At 57.9% G+C, this 24,448-nt stretch overlaps 1 protein-coding gene across 3 annotated transcripts in view; it reads right to left on the reverse strand.

Annotated features, from left to right (window-relative positions):
• Positions 1-804: 804 nt before the first annotated feature.
• The window catches only part of FRMPD3 (FERM and PDZ domain containing 3), a 41,236-nt gene continuing 17,592 nt past the window's right edge, over positions 805-24,448 (reverse strand). The window contains exons 4-17 of one of the 3 annotated variants that reach the window (XM_082770507.1): positions 22,264-22,418; positions 21,936-22,038; positions 21,769-21,814; positions 21,526-21,630; positions 20,764-20,871; positions 20,320-20,451; positions 20,102-20,221; positions 19,887-20,023; positions 19,219-19,342; positions 19,031-19,120; positions 17,793-17,972; positions 10,768-10,912; positions 6,343-7,161; positions 805-5,873 (exon numbers count right to left, since the gene is read on the reverse strand). In XM_082770507.1, coding sequence (XP_082626633.1) covers positions 3,016-5,873; positions 6,343-7,161; positions 10,768-10,912; positions 17,793-17,972; positions 19,031-19,120; positions 19,219-19,342; positions 19,887-20,023; positions 20,102-20,221; positions 20,320-20,451; positions 20,764-20,871; positions 21,526-21,630; positions 21,769-21,814; positions 21,936-22,038; positions 22,264-22,411 — 5,115 coding nt within the window. In that variant the 5' untranslated portion in view covers positions 22,412-22,418 and the 3' untranslated portion in view covers positions 805-3,015. Of the gene's footprint in view, positions 5,874-6,342; positions 7,162-10,767; positions 10,913-11,561; positions 11,664-17,792; positions 17,973-19,030; positions 19,121-19,218; positions 19,343-19,886; positions 20,024-20,101; positions 20,222-20,319; positions 20,452-20,763; positions 20,872-21,525; positions 21,631-21,768; positions 21,815-21,935; positions 22,039-22,263; positions 22,419-24,448 lie in introns of those variants that run through there. The other 2 variants (XM_082770508.1, XM_082770509.1) reach the window with 2 other exon arrangements.

The raw sequence follows: 24,448 nt of genomic DNA on the forward strand, positions 1-24,448 counted from the left end.
AACCTCTTGGCTTTCCCAGTTTTTTGAGCCATGCCCAGCTTTATAAATAGGTGTTTTGTCCCAGGCAGTGTCAAGCATCATTGGTTATTTCAGCATGGGAAATGGTGTGATGCAGATTAAAATAACCAGCCTGGAGGCACAGAGAAAGTGCGTGAGCCGAGACTGCTGCTATCTTTGCTTTAGACAACACATTCAACCCCCATACAGAAAATGGCCCAGTTCCTAATGTTTTGTATGTTGGATCTTTATCAGACTTGGCTTTTATAGCTCCTGGAGGCTTTGGGGTATACAGAGGGCACACATCAACGCCTTCCTCCCTGATAAACAGAGAGCGTTTCATTGTGCCAGTCGAACCACATCCCCAGAGGAAACGGGGTATTGGAAACATCACCTGTAGCTAGGAAACTGTTTGCACAGCTCGGACTTCCCCCTGCCACCTCTTCCCAGGCAGAGCAGTAGATGCCAGACAGAGGTTGAATCTGGGCTGAAAACATGTCCTTTAGGGGCACGAGGGTGTCCTGGGGGCAGTGGCAGCACCCTGCTTCCTCCAGCACGACCGCAGCGCCCAAAGCTGGTGGTGAGGGGTCGGTGCTGCTGGATGCATGCCCCTCCTGGAGGGGAATTAATCAAATTAATGGCATGAAACAGTGCCAAGTGAAACAGCTCGATTCAAACCTGCTGCTTCGTGGCTTCCTTCAGAGGCTGTTACTTCACTGCTGTGCGGTCCAGTGACGTTGCGGAGCCCTTAACCCTTCCTGTGTGCAGACGCGTGTATTTCTATAGCAACAAAAATAAGGGGTTTGCTTGTGAGCAGTGCTCACACGGCTAGGAACAGCCACATCTCCAAGTTCTTAAAAAAAAAAAAAGACACAAAGTGCTAGTTTGGATATTAAGATTAATATATTTAATCTTTCTTGTTTGTAAAACAAGACATAAATTTGTGTATATATATAATTTATATATTTTTATATATACTATATACAGACAATAAAAAAATTTTCCTCTGTATTAGACTGAGAGATTTATGGAGAAATGATCTAGGCATAACAGGGAGCTTGAGGAAACTCAGAGTTTCATAACAGATAATTCACGGGGAACAGAAAAACACAGCTCCCAGTCGGCCTTCAGCATTACAACAGGCTTTGCCCACCACGGGCTGAAATCCGAATTGGCTCTTCCACCGAATATTTGCTACATGGTTCTTGAAAGCAGGGGGCAGGAGGGCGCTCTGTCCACACAGCAGGATCCTCTCTGCCTTGCTGACAGCAACAGCCAAAGTCCGGGACAGCCGCGGGCCGGGGGACGTTATTGCACTCAGTAGAGGATGCGCGTGTTAAAAGCACGTTGTGCGTTTCCATAACTCTTATGGAAGAACAAGAGATTTCAAATGTGCGTACTTATTAAAAAAAAATAATAAAATAATTATAGAGATGGGAAGTGATTGATCGCACGGAGATCCCTGATCAGCCCCACGCGCTCAGGCAGCGATGGGGCAAAGCTTGTGGGGTCTGCCAACCCCCCTCCCTCCCGCCGTGATCTCCCCTTCCAGCTGGAGATGGTGCAGGGGGGAGGCGCGGGGAGCCCCGCAGCCCTGGCCCCCCCGTGTGCGTGAAGTGCAGGGGGTGGCACTGTCAGGGCAATGCAACCTTGTGGAACCTTGCATTTTCTCTTCGGAGGGAGGCGAGGGCGCTGAAGCACCGGTTAAGGCGGTCTGATTGATGATGTCTAGGAGCGAGACTGGGAGGAGGAACGGGAACCTTGGGGCGTGGAGGGAAACAATTAGGAATCGTTTTACCATTCACCTGGAAGAAAAAAAAAAAAAAAAACAACAAACCCAAACCAACCAACCAAACCAAACCAAACAAAAATAAAAAATAAAACAAACCAAAAACTAACCCAACTCCAAATAAATAACCACCACGTACGAAATAACGCTTCTCATGGCAGTCAGTCAGTCCAGTGGAGACAGAAAAAGGATCCCGGCCCCCTGGCAAGGAGGGCAGCTCCTTTGGCAGATGGCAGTAGCACTGCCTGGCTCAGGAGGAAGCCTCGGTTCAGACCAACCTCAGCTGGGGCTCCTCTCTTACGGGCACTGTGAACGGAAGCAGGAGAGGGTTTGGGCTGAGCCTCTGAGGCGTGGACCTGACCTCTGGAGAATGGCGCGGAAGAGGCCTCCTCTGAGCTGCCAGCCCAGCTTCTGGCTTGCAGTGGTCACAGGTCAATCCGGGTCTCTGCGGGCTTTCTAACATGGCCGTGGCCACCCAGCAGGGGACGGCGAATGGCTCCCTGCTCCCACGCGCTGAGCTGTGGCCTTCTGCGCAGGCAGTGCCTGTGCTCAGGACAGGGGCATCGCTGCGTGAGCTGTGAGAGGAGAGCCTGTGAGGGGGACCGAGCCCTGTCCCAGGATCGTTGCATCCTCCCCGTGCTAGGGCTTCCCAAGCCCTAGCACAGCAGCAGGGTGTTGCACCCCAGAGATGCCTTCTGCTGCTCACAACATTGCATTTGGGGGCCAGGAAGACCCCGGAGGCAGAAGATCTGTTTACGTGGCAAGACACTGGTTTGGCTCCAGCTGGACCCCTGCCCGAGTGAAGCCGGGAGATCTCCCCTCAGTTCCTGCTGGCCAGCACGCCCCGTGGCAAAGGGAGACGGTGTTGGGGCTTTGCACGAGGGAGGCCCAAAACCACACGGAACCAGACTAGCGTGGGGACGGGGTGACCGTGCCTCCGTCCCGGCCAAGCCAGTCACTGCCAAGCCAGCATGGGAGAGCAAGCAGAGCAGCTGCTTGAGACCCCCGGCAAGCTGGCTGCGCAGCTTGCGTCAGGGCACGACTTCACCTTTCACCACACCACCACCACAACCATCCCTTCTGCAGAGAAATAAAACGATGTCCTTTCCGCTGCAAACCCCACCGGGCGGGGGCTTTCCCTGCAGACACACGTCCTGGCCGGACTCAGGCGACGCGAGAACCACCGACACGGCCCGGCACACGCTGGCTTGCTGGCTTTGGGAGCTGGTTTACTTATTGATCAGCGTCTTCAGGGAGCGCGTGAGCGTGCTCATGACGGTGGCCACCGTGGCCGACTGGCGGGCGAGCTGCTCCACTGTCTGCTGGTGGCTCAGCGTTCTGGCCGTGGACTCCTCGGCAGCCCGCAGGAGGAACGTGTAGTTTCTCACCACCTCCTCCACCTTGGCCAGCAGCTCTTGCCGCTGGGACTCGGAGCGCACGACGTACACCAGCCTCACAAACGTCTCGATGAGGCTGCTTAGCACCTGGAAGCTGCTCGTGATGGCGGAGAGCATGTGGGTAGGGCTCTTGTCAACGGCTGCCACCCGGCGGCACGACGCCCGGAACTCCTTGAACTTGAGGGCGAGCTCTTGCTTGTACTCGGCCAGCTGGGAGATGTAGGGCTTGCAGTCCCGGACGTCGGGGCTCACCACGCACTGCCGCAGGATAGTCAGGAGCTCGTTGGTGTCCAGCTGCACCTGCAGAAAGCCGTTGGGCAAGCTGTAGGCATGGCCCCGGAGGGTGTTGATCTTTGCCAGGCTCCCCTCAAAAGTGGAGGTCCTTAAATCTATTTCCTGGGTTTGGCTGTCATTGGGACTGCTGCAGGCTGTAGCATCGAGGACCTGAAGGGTCCTGCTCATGACCGGGACCATCTGATTGTCCAGCTTCATTCCCGGCAGTATCTGCATGGGGATGGAGTAGGACAGCTCATCTTTCTCGCTCCCGTCGTCTGCGACATCGCATTTCCTGTAGTAGAAGCAGTACCGGATGGAGCAGCACTTCTCGTCCTCCATGTCTTCATCCCGCAGCTCTGCGGGACTGGGATACAGCTCCTCCTGGACAGAGAACACCGCCGAACCTTTCTGGTTCTTTTTCTCCTGTGCTATTTGGACATAGGACGGATCGGCCGCTCCTGTAGCTTCCTGGATTTTGCTCTTCAAAACGGGACAAAGGATGCTGGGCTCAGGCTCTTTCTGAGGGCCTTTCTGCTTGGCCGGATAGATGTTTTGGTAGATGTCAGAGGACAGGGATGTCCTATCAGTCTTATCCAATTCACTAACGCTGTAGCGGCGCAAGAGCTTCTTATAGTGTGGAGCACCCATGCATTCCCCTCGGGAAGCACAGGTTGTCAAACACGACATGCTGTTCTCTGGATCTGACCGGTAGTCCCTGGACTCTAAACTCGTCGATCGTATCCGTTTGCCTTTGGAAGGGCTGCTCATGCTTGTCAGCCTAATGGCTTCTGCCTGCTTCTGGTCATCGACAACTTTATCCCTCCCTTGCCTCTCCAGTTCTGGCATCACCATGGGTGGCCTCACCCCCCTACAGATCCGCTTGCAGTCACAGCTGCGCCTCTGCTCCCTGGACATCCCGGGGACTTTTTGGACAGGACTGCTCCTGAGCTGGCAGCTGCAGCGTCCAGGAGCGGGAGGGTGTAGGTACTCCTGTGGTGGGAGGTCCCCTTTGCTCTTTGGCTTGAGCAGCTCTTCCAGGAACTCCAGCTCGTACTGCTTCACTTTCTGCAGCTGGGCTTGCCGCTCGTCCGTCTCCTTCTTCAGCCGGGTAGGAAACGTTGCAGAGAACAGGTTCCTGAACCTGAAGGGAGCTTTGGGAGCTTTGGGTTTAGCTGGGACATCAATATCAGGTTGGGTCACCTCCAGGACCTTTTCTACTTTTTTGGAAGGCACGGTGCTGATCTGCAGGCTCTCAGACCTGGGCACTAGCTGGATCGGCCCCTTGGAATCCTCGCTGGCGCTCCTGAAAGTGCTAAGAGGTGACGGAGAGTGCAGATTGCTACTCTCAACTTTTAAGCTTTTGGCTGAACTTTCCTGTTGCGTTTTCTCTGCTTGGTTTGAAGGAGCCGCGTGTTTCTGAAAAATGAGGTTCATGGTTTCCCCACCTGCCTTCTGACCTGTTTCTCCACACGCTGCTTTTCCTGGGGCATCTCGACTCACTTTTTGCTGGTAGCTTTTAGAGGCAAAAGTCTTACCGGGCATCACTTCCTCACCTGTTGAGGTGAGGTGGAAAGCTTCAGCCTTACTGCTGTGAGCTTCTGTAGGACTTGAGGAAACCTCACTATGCTGCTGCTGAGAGAGTTGCTGCTGCTGCTGCTGGCAGTTGCATAATGGCTCTGAAGTTTGTTGACTTCCTTTAAGTTTCAAGGGCTTGTTGCTGGCTGATGCACAGCTGCTGGTCCCATTCACGTTCTTGTCTTCTTTTGAGGCTGCTGCTGCCTGGGGAGCCGAGCCTTGTGCATTTGCCACTTGCTGCAGAGCAGCTGAAATGATGGCTGTGGTCACGCCGCTCTTTTGATCTGGGAGGAGCTTGGGGCTCGGCTTGACCTCTCTGGGCATCTTCTCTTGTAGATCCTGCGCCTGCTCCCTGCTCGGGGCTGCTGTGGCATGCAGAGATACCTCAAAGGCAGCTTTCGTGTGGCCTGCGCCTTTGCATTCAGAGCCTGGCGCTGGAGCCCCCCTGTTCTGCTCACTCAGCTGGGGGGTCAGCAGCGGCTGGACAGCCGAGCCGTAGCTCCGCTCAGCGTTCTGCTGCTCCTGTTTGCTCTTGCAGTTGGTAAGGTTGGGGCTTTGGTGAGAGAAAGCTGGCTTCAACGCAGAGTTTGGCTCCTGGCGGTTGAGGGCGTATGGCGTGGTGAGAACAGCCTGGGCAGCGCAGCTCTGGATTCGGAAAGGCAAGTCCTTTCTGGCCAGGAGGTTTTCTTTGTTGATGTGCTGAGCGAGGAAGTAGGCTGCGTTCTGATGCTGCTTCATAGCGGAGACCATCTCCGAGACGTCAGTCAGCTCTGAGGAGTTGGTCTCGTGGCCAGAATCCAAGGATGACTCAGGTGTGATGGCGGCCAGGACAATGAGACCTACGGAGAAACACAAAGAAAACCCCACAATCATGCTCGTGCCACACCACTATGGGGAGGAGAGAGGAACCCAGGGCAACAGAAGGGTCCTAGGAAGGCAGGACACAGCATCACACTGGAGAAAATTCAGTGACTCTTCTCCCAGCTAGGAGTTAACACATTTAAGAGATCGGTTGTCAGCACCGAGCTGGCTTGCTAGCTCAATTCAGCTCTTGGCCCAGGAAGAGGTCCTGGGAAGGGTTCCAGTGTCAGCGAGAGCAGGGCTGCAGGGAGTTCTCTGGAGCAAGAAGGGAAAAATGGCAAGAGCTGCTCCGCCACAGCGAGCAGGGCGGCCGAGGCCAGGGAGAGGGGCCTCAGGGCTGTCCTGCAGCAGGCTGCAGCCAAGGACGGGAGGAGGAGAATAAAGGGGAGGATGCACATAGGGGAAGAAAGGCTGCGGGGAAAAAGAAAGGCACGGCCGCTCCACTACCTGCTGTCTGCTGCGGCGGGGGATGCGGACAATCCTCTGAAGCAGCCAGGGCTTCCAGCGCCTGCAGGGTGGACACCAGGGCATCGTCCAGCTCTTGGGCATGGTCCCGCACCGTCCGCGTCTGCACGCTGTCTATCAGCGTGACGGGGATCTCGTCGTAGAGGATGCCGCAGAGGTGCCGGCCCTGCTCCTGGCCCTGGGCGGCCGCCGCCCGGCGCTTGGGGTCGTCCTCGTCCGAGCTGTTGTCGCGGAAGCCGGGCGGGGGGGCGGCGATGGCGGGGAGCAGGGCCGTCGTCTCGTCCTCTTCCTCATCGCTGCCGGGAGGGGGAAGAGACATCAGGTCCACCATGTTGTCGCGGGCCCCGCCGGGCTTGCCTGCCTTGCGCAGGGCCAGCCGGCTCTTGATTTTGGCCTGGCAGGACTCGCAGTAGAAGTGGGCGGCGTCGCCCCGCGGGTGGGTGTCGATGGTGTGCGCCCGTGCCCGGCTGGCGTGCCGCTCTCGGTCGAGGCCGTCCGGGTCACGCTCGTTGGCAGCCCCGTTGTAGCCTTGGCCGGAGCTCTTGGAGGTGGGGTCGGATTTGGTCCTGGGGCGAGTTTCCTCGAAAAAGATCAGGTTTTCGTTGATGTCCGTCCTGCTCTCCCTCTCCTTTCTCTGCTCTCGCATGTGCAGGTAGCAAAAGCTGACGAGCTCCGAGTCCGAGGCCCTGGCTGCTCGAGCCCGGCCCTCGGCGGGGCTGGCGGCGGGGCCACCCACGAACCCGCTCTCCTTCTTCCCCGTGTGCCCCGCGGGCCGGTGGAGGTTGTGTGCGTTGATGTAATCTAAACCGAAAGCACAACACAGCGTCACGAGCAGCGCCGGGGAGAGGGGAGAAGAGGATGGGAAAGCTGCCGCCCGCCCTGCAGGAACGTCCATGTGCTCTCTGCCCTCAGCCCTGCACAAACACGGCACTGATGGAGGCTTCGCACGCCCAGCACCTGCCTTGGCTTCCTCGCTGAGGAAAGGCTCATGGCCTGAGGGACACCACACCAAGCCTCCTGGGGTTGCCCCCCAGCCTCCTGCTGCGAGCTCCTTGCTCTGCAGCTCGAGGAGAGCCCGCGCAGGTCGAAGGAGCGAACGTGCCTTTTCTCCGGAATCAATAAAGAACGGATTCCCACTCACAAAGAGCTGTTGGAAGCGGTTTAGTGAGGCCTTTACGTGATGCTGGGGCAATGTGATGGCTGCGGCCAGAAGAGCCTGCGGGGTGGCTCCCTGGGGTGTGGGAGCAGCCGAGCTGCAGCCAGCAGCAGCCCCACAGCGCGCTGACTGAGCACACTGCCTCCCTTGTCTCCAAAATGATAACGTGTTACAGAGCTCAATCATATAAATTTTATACAGTTAAATATTATGACATTTATAAGCATTGACTCTGACTTTTTATTTTTTCCCCCATCTTCTTTTTTTTTTTTTGGCTAGGAATTAGATCATTAACAGCCTGCACCTGCAGCACAACCAGTCGCTGCCCTTTTATCAACAGCCTTTAGACACCAGCAAGATCATGTTGTTCCTCCCTCTCCCTCTCCCTACCCGCCTCGGTTTTAGACTAGACGCAGCAAATTCCTTTAACCTTTCCTGACAGGTCTGTTTCCTAACTGCATCAGCTTGCTTTCTGCTCCCAGCTGGACTCCATCCAGGCTGGCTACCTAAGCAAACATCTTGTTTCGGTGCTGCACAGCAGCAACAGAGAGCGGGAGCGAGATCCCTTGCTGGGAGGCAGGAGGAGGGCTGCCCAGCACAGCCAGTCCCCAAACCTGGGCATGCAGGTGCTGCCTCGCAAGCGACTGGTGAGACTCAGAGGGTAACGGGAGCAGCACGGCTGCACGCATGTACGAGGACCTTCAGCCTCAGCCTGCCATTTAACGGCAGTGACATGGCAAGAAGGAATTACTGTCACCATTTGTGCATAACATTGGCCATACCAAGCCGTTTTACTCAGCCTTTTCTTCAGCGAGTCCAGAGAAGGCTGCTAAGCACGGTGCACTAATGCTCTGCTCCTTGTTAAGCATTTCCCTGGGATAGCCTCCTCTTGGCACTCCCTGAGCAAGGCAAGCAGCTGAAATATCGCTTGAGCTTCTGGCCAGTGGTCCGGCCCTCCAGAGGGGTGTCTGTCTGCATTACAGGCTGAATTGTACAGCTGTGCCGAGAACGGGTGCCAGGGGGATGCAGGCTCCATCTTACAAAGTGTAAATTAAATCAAATAAATCCTAATTAAATTCATTAGCTCAACAAATTGGACAATTTGTCTCCCAAAACACACGTTTGTATTATACTGTTCATCACCTGCAATGCTAAAAAACTAATCTAAACAATCTCTCTCTCGTTTATGGACGTACTGGTGCTCAGGAACACCAGCTGGGTGACCGAGTGCTGGGAAGACACCTTCGGCAACGGGCTGCACGGACCAGGGTAGAGGAGAAAGGATCATCCGTGCAGACCTGCAGCTGGCCAGAGCTCATGTACGCCAGCCTCCGCCAACGCTGGCATTTGTTGGCTGCCCATGTCGAATCAGGGCCTGCTTCTGAATGCGGCCAAAACCATAAAATGGGTAATCCAGCTGCTTTCTCTGGAAGAGAAAGTCCTGGCAAAGAGCTGAGACAGCGACCTGGGCGCTGCTCTGCTCATGGTGCTTGCAGGGTGCGGGGGAAGAAGGGGCAAGGAAGGCCGATCGTCCGTGCAGCTGTGGCAGGGGTCTGGCATGCGGCTCCGCAGGGAAATGCCGAGAGAGGGATTTGAGGGACTTAACTGACAGCATCTGGACGGAGCGTGCATTTCTAAACAGGACTGCAGCTCGGCAGCAGGGTTTAATGGGCCTCCAGGCAGATGGATGTACTCCGCTTCTAGGCAGAAAGCGCAGGCCAGGGCTTGATGGCATGTTTAAGATTCTGGCACGGCCTGCCTGCAGCCTGGGAAGTCAAAGGCTGGGGGAACTTGATTCATCCCAGTGGGGCTTTCTTATCGTTCCTGCAGAGATGTGCTAACGACTGGCAGCCCCAGCTCCTGGTGATCTGCTCAGCTCCTGACAGCTCAGCCTGGAGCCGTGGCACGACCACAACTATGTGCAGCCTTTGTTTTCTCAACACTAATTAAATTCACCCCTCCTGGACGATGCCTGAGCAGCTGGGCTGAGTGTACTGGGTCTGCTTCACTCTGCTGGCCAGAGGGGTTTTTACTGTGCCCCTGAGGACAGCCCAGGCCACCCAGAGAGGGGCCAGCTCTTCAGTATGGAGAGCACGGATCCAGTGCTCCATCACTGTGCTACCGCACTGTCACTCCCCTTCACGCTCATTCCAGTCCCCACGCAGAGTGACATTGGTTTTGTGGGACTGTCAATAAAGGGCAAGAGCTACGACACGCTGTGGTTCAGGCCATGCCTTGTAGTGTGAGGGGAGGGAGGGCACTGATGACACCGCTTGGTTTGGAGGCACCCTTCACTCACACCAAACGGGGCTGGGTTTGTGCAGGACACGCAGAGCAGAGAGCACAGTGGCGGCTGTCCGTGAGATGCGCGGGTGAAGACGCACAGGGAACCATGCTCATATACTCACAGCAACATCACCTGCCAGGTCTTTCCCTGGGCGTGCTGAGGGTGCTGGAGGTGCCTTCCCGATTCCTCCCGAGCGCGTCCTCCCGCTGGTGCCAGCTCCGTGTCCGGGTGCCCTCCTCACACCTCAGAGACACCAGGTCCTTTCCCCAGGGGCCCTGCTAGCTCTTGGCACCTCCTCTGACTACACCCATCTCCAGGGGACAGTTTTAGCACCCCACCAGCTAAACTGAAGGCCCCTCACAGCTCGTGGCTAAGCAGGGAGAGCATCTCCGGCCTCCGCACACTGTGCAGCAGGAAGCACCTCCAGCCACTGAGCCTGTACTTGCTATTTCCCTGTACCAAACGTACTCAATATGCACACCCTGCACGGAGTAATGGCACATAACTCAGGCTTGGCTCCTCTCTGAAATCCCTCTCGACGATAACTGATCATTTTGAAGGTGACTGACAGCCAAAATCTGTCCTCAAGGAACAGAGCATCAGTGCCTGGTGGGACACAACCTGTCCTTAGCTGCTGTGCCTGGAGCAGGCAGGGCGCCTGGAAAGCCCACACACCCAAATTTCCCCCTGATGTAGGACATTAGCACAGTAGCCACACTTTCAGAGCTGGCAGAAACGGCCAATGTACAGGCAGGGACTGTGTCTGCAAGCTCATGCCGGTTTAAGTGAGAGCTTCTGCAAAGCCAGGCCTCGTTCTGCTGCTCAGAGGGGCTGCTGGTGCCACAGGGGGACAGGACAGAGGGGAGATCCCACAGGAACCACCTCCTTCCTACCACAGCAGGGCCCTAGGCGGAGGGAGGTGGCTGGGAAGGGGCTCGCAGGGAAAGCAGAGGCTGAACCGTACCTGCCTTGATAATCTGAGGCGGCGGGGGCTGGCTGGGGGGCCTGGAGAATATCATCTTCTTGGAGTCCACCAGGAGACGGCAGTAGCCTGCGATCAGGCAGGCGAAGTTGGTGGCTTCAGGCCACTCCATCAGCAACACCAGCGGCTGGAAGGCAAGAGAGGCACAGCGCGTGAGGGCGAGGCAGCTCGCCTGGTGCCGACCAGTGCTCTGAAGGGCTCGCACTGGGGGAACTGGTGAGCTGGCTGGAGATTTAGCTCCCACACAGGAAGAAAGAGCCACGTGCACGTCCTTGCTGCAGATTACCCGACAGATCTCCGGGCCTCGCTGCAGCTGTGACTCCCCGCCTGCCGACTCCTCTAAGGAAGATGAAAGAGGGGAAAGCCACCGTGCGCTCCCTGCAGGGTCCAGATAATTTGTGAGCATCCCGGTGTTCTACGCCTACCTACAAGGTCCAGGATTAAACATCAGGCCCTGGGGAGCTCGGGGAGTCTGTGTAGCCTCCAGCTGCCAGAGCCCCTGTGTCACTGCAGGCACCACGTCGCCCTCCCATACACCGAGGCATCTGCTTACAGCGAGCTGCAGAAGGGGCGAAAACCCATTACGGGCCCCCTCAGCCACTGCTCTGAGCCCGTGGATCTTATTTAAACCTAACCCTTTGGAAAATTCAATTTGTGCCTAGGAGCAGATGGCGTCTTCTGTTTTAGGAGAGCATTTATTCGCACGCTAAAAAAGGTCTTTGCTTTAAAGAGAGGAAAAAAAACAGCCACGAAGTGAGCACCGCATAAAACCTCACCGCACAGGCCAGCGACAGGCACGGGGACTGCCCCATGCCTTGTTCCTCCTAGAGAGCTGTCAGCTTCACACCTCGGGCTCCTCGTGGAAAGGACGAGCCCAGCAGCACAAACTCTGGCTCCTGAATCCCTGTGGATGTTCTCCAGAAGTGCCCAGCCCGGGGGGAAGAGGCAGCCACCTCCAGACGGAGCACTCGTCCCCTTCCCAGTGCCCCCATGCCTGCTGCTCCTGCCATGGCCCCTCCAGGGCTCACAACTCATTTACCACATCCAGGGCCAACCAAGCCCATTTTAAAACCACTTCAGCCCACGCAGTGTGAGAAGCATTAAAGCCATTTTCATTTGCTTGTTTTCTAACCGCGGGAGATTCCCAGCACCCGCTGGTTGGCTCTGGGCTCTGCTCAATGCTTGTTTTCCTAGGTCACTGAGCAAACTCTGCCCCATCCTGGCACAGGCAGACCCAGCCTTGCAGCATGTCACGCTCTGTCTGACCCAACACAATAAATCTGGGTGTGAGGCCACCAGCCCTGAGCTACCCCAGCCCCTGCCGGGGGCTGCTTCCTCCTTGGGCAACCACAAAAAAGTTCCCTCCCCGGATGTGGCATGGCACAAGGACAAGAAATAACCTGAGACGCAAACAAGCGCTGCTGAGAGGCTTTCTGCATCACAGAGAACAGACTCGGGGTGACACGGAGCAGAGGGAAAGCATCGGGAAGGAGAGGAGGGACAGAGGAGGCTCTCCACGCTGCTCGCAGGAGGCAGGCATCCAGCAGTGGGGAGGGGGGTGCCAGCTCCTAGCCCAGCCTCGAGCTTGACAGAAGTGATGAAAGGTAACCATGTGTTCCAGCTCTGCCATATGAAGCATCCTTAAAACAAGGGCTAAGCCTTCTTCTTTTTTTTTTTCTTTTTCTTTTTTTTTTTTTTCAAGCCATCTGTTGAATAAAGAGACATTTGCACATTTTTCCCCCTCTGTTATGCAGCAGTGAGGGTTTGAGTGCGAGCAACAAGAAAGGAAGCAAACACCAAGGTGAGAGCGGCAATGCCTGGTGATTATCCACTGCTGAGTAATTAAAATGATCCTTGAGCTGCAGGATGCTCCTGCTCACCCAGGAATGGGCTGTCAGGGAGACCAGACCATGGCAGAACAGCCCTGACCAGCACTTCTTGCCCACAAATAAAACACAAAGTGTGCCAAAACACTGCGAGGTCCCTGCCAGGTCTCCGAGCAAGCCCAGCCTCCAGGCTGGCCCCAGCAATCAGCGCCTTGCATGCCGGAGTTAATTGTAGCATGCTGCTCTGGAAGGGATAAATCTCAGCGCTGATTAACACTGCAGCTTAGCGAGGGGTCCCTGATAAGATTACTCTCGCTCCATGCCAAGCGAGTGGTGTGAGAGCTCCTCGGGAATTGTCAGGCATTAAAACACTGCTATTAGGGAAGCCGCTCATCGGCTGGGCAGTGCCAGCGTGAAGCCTTCCACCCTCGCCTCTCCGCTGCCTTTGGGACTTCTGCCCCGGCGACAAAGCGCACTGGAAATGGCCAGCAGGGCTGGGAACCACTTGTGGGGTGGAGAGGCAGAGAGGCGAGGCGATGGCAGAAGCCTTGTTTCCTTTGGAAATCAGGCTACAGCGAGGAGGTGTGATGAGCGGCAGCTAACAGAGACGTTATTTTAAGGCTCCAGCAATCGTGGTCACCCTGTTCCAAGCAGGCAAGGAAAATGAGATCTTACAGAGACAGCCAGGCACAAGCGAGCTAAGCAAACATTTACACTCCGAACAGTTGCCTGAAAAATTTCCAGCTAACGTTGCTAAGGCTTTTACATCGTAAATTGGGGGCAGCTTTGCAGGGAGCTGCTCTAGGAAATAACCCTGCGGGACTGTACTCTGGGCTTTGGGCTTTACTGGGATACCAGTGTCCCGTGGCAAACGGGATTGACCTTCCCCTTGAAAACCTGCGAGGGAGAGGGGACACTGGTGGGCAGCTCCATGGGGCTGGGGCTCACACAACGTCCCTGCTCCCACGGCGATGTTTCATCTCCCTGGCTGAGCTCCAGGAGGTCCAAAAGCTGAACACGTGTGGCTTTTCACAGGTTTTCTAATTGCAAAATGCAGTGCTTCTGTCCCAGCTGCTGCTCAGGGGCTGGGAACACCGCAGGGAAGAGGGGAGGGAGCTGAGGACAGGTGGAAACCAGCGCCTGGTGCAGGGAGGGCTGAAATGGAGCAGAAATCGAGAGGCAAGGTGAGCACTGCCGGGATGCTGAATGAAGCCAGGGGAACCAGGCTTCAGCAGTCCCACTGCTGACAAAGCAACGTGCCTTGCCAGGAATTACGTGCTAAAAAGAGAAAAAAACCCACAGGTATTCGTGCACGACAACAAAGTTTTGGAACATTTCGCCTACACACCGGCAGCCCTCCTCCTGCTCCTTCCCGCAGCAGGTCTGTGCTGCGGCAGCCCCTGGGGTCTGCTCCCACGGGGGCTGGAGATTTGTGGCAGGGCACTGGTGCTGAGGATGAAAGCTAGCCTTACACAGAAACTCACCGGGATAACTTTAAAAAAAACACCACCAGACGCACAGTGGGATGTACAGGTAAGGGCTCTTCTCAGACCTACAACAGGCCAACGTGAAAAGAAGCAAATATTAAAGAAAAAGCTCTTTCTGCCTCCAAATCCGCAACACCAGCCTGAAATTGTTCATGTTTTGATCTTCCACTCATACTGCTTTTCTGGATTTTCTACTCCTAATGAGCAAAGGGCATTTTTTTCACTTGAAGCTTCCTGCTTAGCAACCAATCTCTCCGGAAAGTAAAATAAAATACATTTATACTGGATAGGAGAGACGAGTTTTGCATTAGCTCATTACGGATATAATGCTTTTTCTCTTATGCACTGCCTTTAAATCAAACCTCGCTGTCCTTCTGGAGGGTATTCTGCTGTTCAGACAAAGGTGAAGGTTTCGTAGAAGAGCATCTGGATGAAATTTTATGGCCAGGGTTATGTGAGAGGATGTTAGCAGTCCTGATATTTAAATTAATTTATGACCTGATCTATGCATGCACTAACCCTTAAGTTTATGTGTAGTTCCTTTTAATGGTCCTACCCTTTCTCCTCTCTTTATCATGCACTTTGGGTCTTACACTGCTTCCCTTCATGCCATGCAGGAGGAAGTTGGGACATGAATTTCCATAATTTATGTTCCCTGGCTTACCTGAGGTGTTCTGCCAAGTTTATATTTAATAATACGGGCACCGGGGCCTAACAAGACAGCAGTCAATTTTTCACGTGCACCCGACCTTCCCTTCCCTCCCTCTAAGCATTATTAACTCGGCTCTATCGACACCGGGCTTGTTGTGATTAGGGCCATTATTTCTCCTTTGCTGATCAATACAGCTCCTGCCTTGGTTTGCAGCACCTCTGCAGGTTTTGCAGTGGTGCTCTCATTTGTTGGGATTTCAGCCTTCTGTGGGATGATGTCCCTGCTCCCTGCATGCTCCAAAAAAACAGGGGGCTGCTTTTAGCACCCTCTGCACCTCCCGTTTGCTGAATCCAGCCCTCGGGGTGCATGAGCTCGCAGCTCCGTTGTGCTGTGCTCATCCCCGCGGCACCGGCTGCCTGAGGTCTGTGTGGCTGTTCTTTTTTCCTTCTCAATAAACGAATCAAATTTGGCTGTGCCGGCTGGGTAAGTCGTCCCCTCCGCACGCTGCCTGCATCTCGTGCTGCTGGCCGGCTCCCAGCCCCTCACTGGGTGCCTGGGGCTGGCGCTGCTGCGTGCCCTGCATCAATCCCGCCCCGTGCAGGAGACAAAGAAAATCTCGCTCTCACGGTGTTTCAGAAAGGCTCAGCGCAAGGAAAACTAACACGATTAATTCGGCTCCAGGAAACAGCTTCTGGCATCAATCTAGAGCCGTGGAAGAGATCTGACGGCTACAGTCACTGCTTGCACCGTGCTGGCCTCGCCTGCCCAGCGTGGTGCCACTCCCCGGGGCTTTCACCCCATCCACGCACACCAGCAAACGCCCGTCCACCACCTGCCCTGGCACCCACCCTGCATCCCCCTGCACCCCCTATTTCTGGGGAGAGAGGGGGCCGGGCGAGGTGAGCAGGCTGCAGCTGGCCACGCGCGGTGCTTTTATCTCTGGCACCGCCTGGAAGCGTGCCCGGGGCCCCCGGGATGCTGCAATCGATAGCCAGATTCCAGGCGCGGCAGCAGCCGGGGACCTTTCTGAATTAATTTCCCCTTTGTTTTCCCGTGCTCAGCCTCGATCTGGGCTAAACTGCCGGCTGGCGGCAGGTCCTGCTGGGACACACGGAGCCAATTACCCTCGTGCCCGTGATTAAACGGCGTGGGCTGGCAGCCAGCCCCGGACAGCTGCTCCCTGCAGGCACCCGATGCTTCCCGCTGCGGGCGCTCCTCTGGGAGGATCGGCTGCCCCCAAGCTCCTTTTCCAGCCCTTTTTTGGGGGTTTCAGACGCTTCTTGCCAATATTAATTCTGTCGTAATGAAAAGCATAGCGGCGTGTAGCTGTGTAGAGGAAAAAGGAAGGATGCTTCATCTGAAAAGGGTTTTCAGCGAGAGCGCAACCTCTGCATCTGCGGGAACCGCCAGAGCCACATGGGCAGGGACGCAGCTGGGTATGGGGGCGGCTCTGATGTCCCCAGCTGCCACCGTGTCCCAACGCAGGACCTGGGAGGAGCACAGGAAGCCTCCGAGCTCCAGAACCAAGGCTCAAGTCAGAACAAAAACCCTTCCCGGACCCAGCAGCAGAGACCTCGAGGCTTTTGGTCCCTGCTCCAGCTTTCTGTCAGCACCTGGTCCCCCCCAACCCCTCTGCCACTGTCGCAGTGGCAGCGAGGGAGGAAAGCAGAGGCTGTGCCTGGGGTTTGTACCAGAACAGGCTGTCTGAAACACCAGCTGAAACCCAGGATGGAAAAGCTCCAAAACAAAGCTATTACTGCCCGGTGAATAATTTATAAGACAACCACCACTTCTTTTCCTCCTGAACTAAACACGAGTGGTTTGTGATCTGCTCAGGCTCGCTTGTTACCTGGAAATCTTCCCCAGCTCACTGCAGGCGAGGGTGTTTGTGTGGCTGAGGGCTGCTCCTCGTCCCCATCCCCATCCCCTTTTTAACCCTTAGCATCAGCAATAAACCTGGCACGCAGAAATCCAGCCGATCCCGTACCCATTACTCAACATCTGCCATTTCCACAGCAACCCAGCAAGCAGCCACAGCAGGCACGGCACAGGTTTGGGCTGCCTCGCCTCTGCCCCAGCCTTCGGAGGTGCCCCCAGGATGGCACCCCCGGTACAACCCCATCCCGGGGACCCTCACAGCCTCTCCCTGCCCCGACGGGCTTGGGGATTTGACCCCAAGGGGTCCATGTCCCCAGAGGGGTAGGACGTGGCTCACAGCACAGCCCCCTGTCGGGCAGCAGATCCCGGAGGGATTTATTTGGCACCCCGTGTTTGAGCCAGCGACATGTTCCACACAGCGCAGTGACTGCAGGAAGCAGATCAGCGCTTCGAGGTAATGGTCTCGTTGCCAGCTTTTCTTAGCCAGACTCATCCATCCCTGTCCTGTGTAGGATTAGCATGCGGCTCGTTTTGGAGCAGACATCCTGCCTTCAAAGCCCAGCCCTTCGGAGAGCAGTTAAATGCAGACAGCCAGCAGCAGCCTGTGCCCTGCCGGGGTGCTGCTGAGCCTCACCCACGGGATGCTCTCCCCTCTCCAGAGGCACAGGGGGATTTTGGAGGCTGGAGGCAGCCGTCTGCAGTTTCTCAGGGAGATAAAGCCACTGTGTGTGCGTGCCCACGGGAAGCTGCACGGGAGGACTGCCTTTTCTCAAGAGACCGGGAGGTGGATGGAGGGGATGTGGAAAAAGGCTGCTCCTCCAGCAGGCAGGGACCTCCCGGCCCCGTGCTAAAGTCTGCCAGGAGAGGAGGCAGCAGGAGAATCCTACACAAATCCCCTTGCACTGCATCTGTGGGGCTGCAGCTGAAATAGGGACCACAAGTCAAGGCTGCAGAGAGGCTGAGACACCACGGGAGATGTGGAAACGCAGAGGCAGCCCGAGAAGGAGCTCAGCTTCACCGAAGGTCCCAGCATTTCCAGTCCCAACAACCCCGTGTGTCTTGGCGAGCTCCACCTTGTGCCAAAGACAAAACCTCACCGCTGCCCTGCAGTGCCTGCGCCCACCCCAGCCACCCCTGTCCCAGCGCCGTCCCCTGGGTGCCTACCTTGGCATCCAGGATGCTCGTCTCCACGCGGGCCACCCCCTGGTTCTCCCTGAAGAGCTGGATCTTGCTGACCTTGCTGAACTCGGACAGCACGGTGGTCAGGTTGGTCTTGAGGTCGATGACGTGGCTGATGCCGTGCCGGGGGCCCACCAGCAGCGTGGTGGCCGGCTGCTTCTCGTCCTGGCCGCACGGAGAAAGGGAGACAGACAGACAGACGGACAGAGGTCAATAAACGCATCCACAGACAAGGGAGCGATGTCAGGAGCTCGGCCGGGAGCTGGGGGCAGAGGTGGCTGGCGGGGAGCAGCGGGTGAAGCTGGTGCCAGGCCCCCTCCCCGAGCCCCTTTGCAGAGCCGGCAGCAGCGTGCACAGCGTGCCGAGGCTGCTTAAGTCTCCAGCCCCGAGCTGACCGTCCCCATGAAATATTCAGGCCTGCTGGTGTCACTACAGCAAAGTGAGAGCGTTGTTACAAATCTGCCTGATCTGACACCGCCGCGGAGGGAGGGAAGCAGAGGAGGGAGCGAGGGAGCGAATGCGTTTTAGATGAGAAGACTGAAGCCTTGGCTGGAAATTGAGATCTTCCTTGTCCTGGTCTGCCCAGCGCGGATGCTCCGAGCCAGACCTGGGGGTGAAGAGGAGCTGGGCAGGCCAGCGCAGAAGAGAATAAGGGAATATTTTTTGCTGCTCAAGTCCATGGCTCGTATGGTTGAATACCTGGTTCAGCTCCTAGCCTGGCTTGCTCAGCTGGCTCAGAGGCACAGCTGTGGTCTCAGAGATGAAACCACTCGTGGAGATGGCAAGGCCAGCTGGGCTACTCTCTGTGTGCCCTTTCCAAGGGTCACCCTCCTCGGAGAGGGACGGCAGGATGCAGCCAGCCTCCCTGGCGCTGGAGGAGGAGAGCAGAGCGCTGTGAAGAGTGTCCCGGCTGGGTGGTGCGGATGGGGAGCCCGGGGTATGTGAGCACGTGCCTGGCGCTACCACAGCTTCACCGAGCAGATCACCTCATCGCCCAAAAGGCTGCGAGAAAGGAGCAGAGCCCTGGCCCTGCAGACCCAGCCCGCTGTCGGCAGAGGCTCTGGGGGGGGCTTTCCAGACAGGGTCCAGGAGCACAGAACAGATCGGGGAGGCGCACACAGAGCAGACACCCCTGCAGGAGCCACGGACACCTCTCCCCAGCTCTCCCCCCAGCCGCACGCTCAGGACCAGAGCCAAAAACCTCCCCTCCTGAGTTTCATTACCAGTCCCACGGTGCTGAAGAGGACCCCGGCGAAGGTGGGCAGCTCGTTCAGGATCCTCAGGTACTGCAGCTTGGCCTGGGCAGCAGAGACCTGAGCAAAGACACGGCCGGGGCCATCACCACCAGCGGGACACCCGCGGTGTCACCCCACCAGCACCGAAGTGGGGCCGGGCGGGCTGCTGGGCTCACCTTGGTGCCGCCGGGCTGGTTCTGGTGGGCTTTGAGCTGCTGCGAGAGGGATTTGCGGAGGCTCTTCTCCTTGACCAGCTGCAGCAGCGAGGGGGGCAGGAAGGGCTCCAGACCCCACTCCTTCCTGCGGGAGGGAGCAGCCTCAGATGGGGCACCCCAAGGGCTGGGCACCACCACCAGGGAGCCCTACCTGGGGTCTGGGGGGACAAATGTGGGGACAGGAGGGCAGAGAGGGCCACCCTGCTGCCGGAGAGCATCCTCTAGCCGTGAGAGGGAGCCAGAGCTGCAGCTCGGTGTCACCGCCGCAGGGACAGCCTGGCGTGGGTCCCATGGGGATGGGGTGCACGGCGGTGAGGCAGCCTCGCCACCACGCATGGGTTTGCTGGGCAAATCCCCAAAGCTTTTTTTTTTTGAGGTTCCCCCCCAACACGCCAGCTCCCTCCCTGCACACCCTGGAGAGGCCACCCTGGTCATCGCATGGATTTAAGGCCCCGGAGGAGCCGCAGCAGGGCTGGTGTCACAGCCACGGCAGCTTCTCCTCGCCTGGGACGCCAGGAGGGAAATCAGCCCGGCTTCCCCGGGGGATGCTCCTGGGCTCCCAGCACACGTCCCCAGCCCCAGGGAGGCTGCCACAGGTGGGCCTGGCGGTGCCGGGGAGGGGGACTCACTCCACGTTCTTGAGGGACACCTTCTGGCTGGGCCGCGTGGCCGCCACGGTGATGTAGATGTGGAGGGCAGCCAGCCCCAGCAGCATCTCGGGCTTGGGGTCCACGCCGAAGCGCTCCCTGATCACGTCGTTGCGGCTCTGCGGGGAGCAGAGAGGTGTCCTCAGGGGTCCGCGGGCACCCGGCTCCCTCCTCCTGGGGGGCTGCCCCGTCCCTACCTGGATGTAGAGGTACTCGAAGGCCGCGGGGTCGCGGCGCAGCAGCTCCACGGGGTCTTTGGGGAAGAAGCTGACGCGGAAGAGGCACCTCATGCCGTGGTAGTGCGTCCGCTGCACGACCTGGGGCCGGAGCAGATGGGGTTGGTGAGCCCACGGCACGAGCCCCCCACCCCGCTCCTGGATTTCGGGGCAGGAGCTGACCCCACGCGGGGGCTTACGTGGGCCAGCGGCTGCTTGTCCTGGAGCAGCAGGAAGCGGTGGCTCTGCTCCGGGCTCGAGTACTCCAGGACCAGGGCGAAGTGCTCGATGTGCCGCAGGGACAGGCGGTCCTGCAACGTCACCATCACGTCCTGCAAACGCCACAGACGGCCTTGGGTGCGGGGCAGCAGCTCCCTGCTTTCCAGGGCTTGTGAGGGGGGGCAGCACCCGACCGAGAGCTGCCTCCTCCCAGCACCCGGGGCCAGGCTGGTGCAGGATGCGGCCCCGCAGATGGCAGCCAGGAGGTGCTGGGTGCAGCACGCATCTCCCGGGGATGCCAAAGGGCCTCGCTGTTACGTGGTGGCAGTTCACAAGTGCTCGTGCAAGGAAGCGAGAGGCAGGGAAAAAATGGAGAAGGGAGCACCAGCGTGGTGCCGGGGAGGGGAGGAGCAGGGGGGGCCCACCTTCACAGTGGTTCGGCCATCGAACGTGAAGGACTTGATCTGCCCGTTCTCCAGGAAAACCTTCAGCACGTTGGGGATGAGGAGGAGAGCTTCCTTCTTCAGCATGTCCTGCAGGGGAAGCGGGAGGGGGGGAGGCAGAGAGAAGGGCTGTGTGATGGAGTGGTGACAGCATCCCTCGCTTCCCGGTGGCTGTGTGCTCGGAGGCACATTCCCCTTGAAATCCCAGCCTCTCCGCGGAGCATTCAGAAGCGCAGAGCCTGAGTGATTCAGGGCTGCCTGACGGAGTCACCTGCCCAGCTGCCAGCAGTGGGAACCGAGCATCCCACTTGGTCAGGCGCATCCCAGAGGGGTGCCTGGAGCCTGCCCAGCTGAGGGGAGCTGCTGGGGGTCTCAGAGCCGACCCCCCTCTTTCTGGCCCCCAGCCCAAATTTAGCCCACTTCAGGCTTGGGCAGGCAGTGGGGTGACAGCTGATTTTATTTAGCGAGCGGCGCTTCGATCAGATAATTACCTAATTGATTTTGCTTAAAAATAGAACTTGCTAGAAGCGCTTTGAGCGTCTTTTTTTTTTTTTTTTTTTTTTTTTTTTGTACCAAAGCTGCTTAATAAAACCCTCCTGCAATTAACAAATGATGCCACTGAGCTGGAACATCACTGCAGCACAGCAGCTTCCCGCAGCAACGCCCCGGCCAGCCCAGCCCACCCCTCTCACGGGGGCTCCTTCGAAGCCCTTTAGCCACGGGGACGCAGCAGGCAGCACTCACTGGGTCTGTCTCGCCGACCGTCACCTGCTCGGAAAAGCGGACCTTCGCCGGGTTGGACCTCAGCTTCGCCTTCTTGGCTGCGCTGATGAAAGCGGATTTGGGGGACTGGGAAGAGAGCGCTGAGTAAATCACCTGGGAACCCCAAAACCCCACCTCGGGCTCCCGAAGGGCTGCCAACCCCCGTCCCAGCTCCCTCTGTTGGTTCCCCTGGGGCTGGCCGTGGTGCCTGCTGCCCGCTCTCACCTGGTGGGTGTGCAGGACCGTGAGGATGATGAAGTCTTTGGCCTTCCTACGACAGAAAGGAGAAGGGAAGGAGGACAGGTTTGCTCAACACACGGCCCCGTGAGCGCTCAGCCGGCACAGTCCCGCACCCCTCCTGGTGCAGACGATGGACAGGCTGCTGCCCTCACCTGACGAGCTCGATGAACCTCTCTCTGGGGGCTTCGCTCACATCCTCATCGTTGATGGCCAAAATCTGGTCTCCTGGCAGGAGTTTGTCCTCAGAGGGGCCACCTGCCAGGACACAGGGTCAGCACTGGGCTGGCCAGGGGTGGTGGTGACATTCCCAGCCAGGAATGAGCGTCCCAACCACCCCCAAAGCATTCACCCCCATACATGACCACAGAGGGGACCCCATGAGCCCACCAGAGGGGACAGGAGCCCAGGGAGGGGCCGACAAGGGGGAAGGTGTTCCCGGAGCCACGAGGCAATGCCCTGGGACCCCATCATGCGCCTTACCTGCTGCCACCGAGCGCACCACCACGGGCCTCTCGCTGCCAGCCACGAAGCCGAATCCGTAGCGGGGGTGGCGCAGGACCGTCACCTGTCGGAGCGTGTCCGCAGCCAGCTGCCCACATTCCATATCATCGCCGCGCTCCTCCGGCATCACATGGCTGCGCCGCGCAGCGAGGGAGGCGCGATGTAACCCAGCACCCCGCTGCAAAGGCAGCTCCCCCCCCCCCGGCCCCAAACCCCCCCCAGGACCCATCGGACAGCCCCCTGATGGCAGCTTGGCGGGGGGCACCCCAAGGGGAAATCGTCCTGACCCAGCATTTCTCCGCCCCATCCCTGTCCCCGCGATTCAATCTGTCCCTACGTGCCCCACGCGGACCCTTGGCACGTTTGGCCCAGCTGGAATCAAACCTAGCCTAAAAAATCAGGATTAGGACAAACCGAGCTCAATGTGATGAGTCCCCAGCACCACCCCAGGGGCCTCCTGCAGCCGGGGAGAGCCAGCCCGGCACGAGGTGATGCTGAACCTGCCCGGGGCATCCCACAGCGATGCCAGCAGGGCCGGGCTGCCCGCCGGTTAGCAGGGAGCAGCCGCTGCTTCTGTGCCGCTCGTTGCTTGCTCCTGTCCAGGCTATTCAGCCTGCTTAACAAAGATCCTTCCCAGCCTTTTTGGCAACACATCGATTGTTCCGTCTCTTATCAGTTTAGGGTTTGACGCATCGCCCATCTAGTCCGAGCTGTCTGCATTCCCCATGCCCCCCTCCCGCTGGCGCAGGGCGGCGAGGAACAACTGCGGGATGAGAGGGGCTGAAGCCCCTGGCAGCTCGACTCCAGCCCGTGCTCCAGGGGCCACCTGTCCCGAGAGGCTTTAAGGGAGCTGGGTCTGGCTTCAGCCCGGGGAAGGAACCTTTTGGGGTGTGGAAGAGAGTGGGCAATTCCTGGGGGACACACAGCACACCCGCGGGCACGGGGGGCTCCATCTCCCACAGGACACAGCCGCAGGGAGTGCCCTCGGTGCCGGCTCCCCTGCTGCTGGCTCTGCGCTGCTTCATTATCTGCTCTGCTGCTCCCGCGAGCATTTTAAAAAAAAAAAAAAAAAAACAACCAAGAAACCTGCACAATTCAAACAATTTTCTTAAATGGACATTATCCAAGGACATTGTCTGCTGCTGAAAAGGCGACTGAACGTAACGCCGCATCTCCGGCACGCCTGGCACGGCCAGGGAGAACGCCTGCTGCTTGCAGAGAGGGAGCTGGCTGCAAGAGGCAGCACAGCCACCGAGCCAACCTCTCCCCCTGCCACAGCAGCCTTTATTCCCCCAGGCTGCCCCCAGCAGCCGCAGCCCCCAGCCTCTCACAGCTGACGAGCCCCAGCAGCCTGCAAGCGTGAGGACGATGGCACAGCTGCAGGCTGGAAGCACCTGGATGCTCAACACCACTGCTCTGGGGAAACTGAGGCAGGGGTTGCAAAGTCACCGACAAGCCCTGGAGCCCCAGGTGTCGCACTGAAGCTGTCAGGCCCCCAGATCTGTCCCGCAGCACGCTCCCTGTCTGCAAAATGGGAGCTCTGCAGAGCCCATGGGAGCCACAAGCAGCCCCACCGAGCCTGTGGCTCCTGGAGGACCGGCAGCTGAATTACCGTCTGCAAAAGGTTAGAGGGAAACCTCTGCATCTCAAAGGGAGAAAAGCAGAAAAGCACACCTCGTTTCAGCCATAACCAGGTCTGCCGTCCAGCGTTAAAGGGAAGAGGGGAATAAAACGCTGCATGCTGACAATAAAACTCCTTTACCAGGCTCTTAAGCTGCTCCTCTCCTGATAAGACTTTGATGCTGCAGAAGCATTACCAGGAAATTAAATAAAAGAGGAGCAGTGTCCTCGTAAGCATGACTTATCCACTCCTGGCGAAGCATAATGTGCTCGCCAGCAGGTACGACATGCCTCTGGGGCTGAGGCTCCGAGCATCCTTCCCACGGCAGCTCTCCCGCACCAGCCCTGGGGCTCGGCACTCGCTCACCTTGCTCCAAACCTGGTCAGCCCCCAGCCCTCGAGCAGCAGCAGCAGCTCTCCCCCTAAACGCTCCGTAACTTGGCTGTTCTTGCCCGTGTCCCTGCTGCCACCCCAGGAAGCCGTGGCAGAGCCCTCATTTTCCCCACCCGGGTGCAGGCAGAGCAAGGCTCACTCCACAAGGCAA

The sequence above is a fragment of the Aythya marila genome (assembly GCF_965140915.1).
Source record: "Aythya marila genome assembly, chromosome: 13".
Taxonomy (NCBI): domain Eukaryota; kingdom Metazoa; phylum Chordata; class Aves; order Anseriformes; family Anatidae; genus Aythya; species Aythya marila.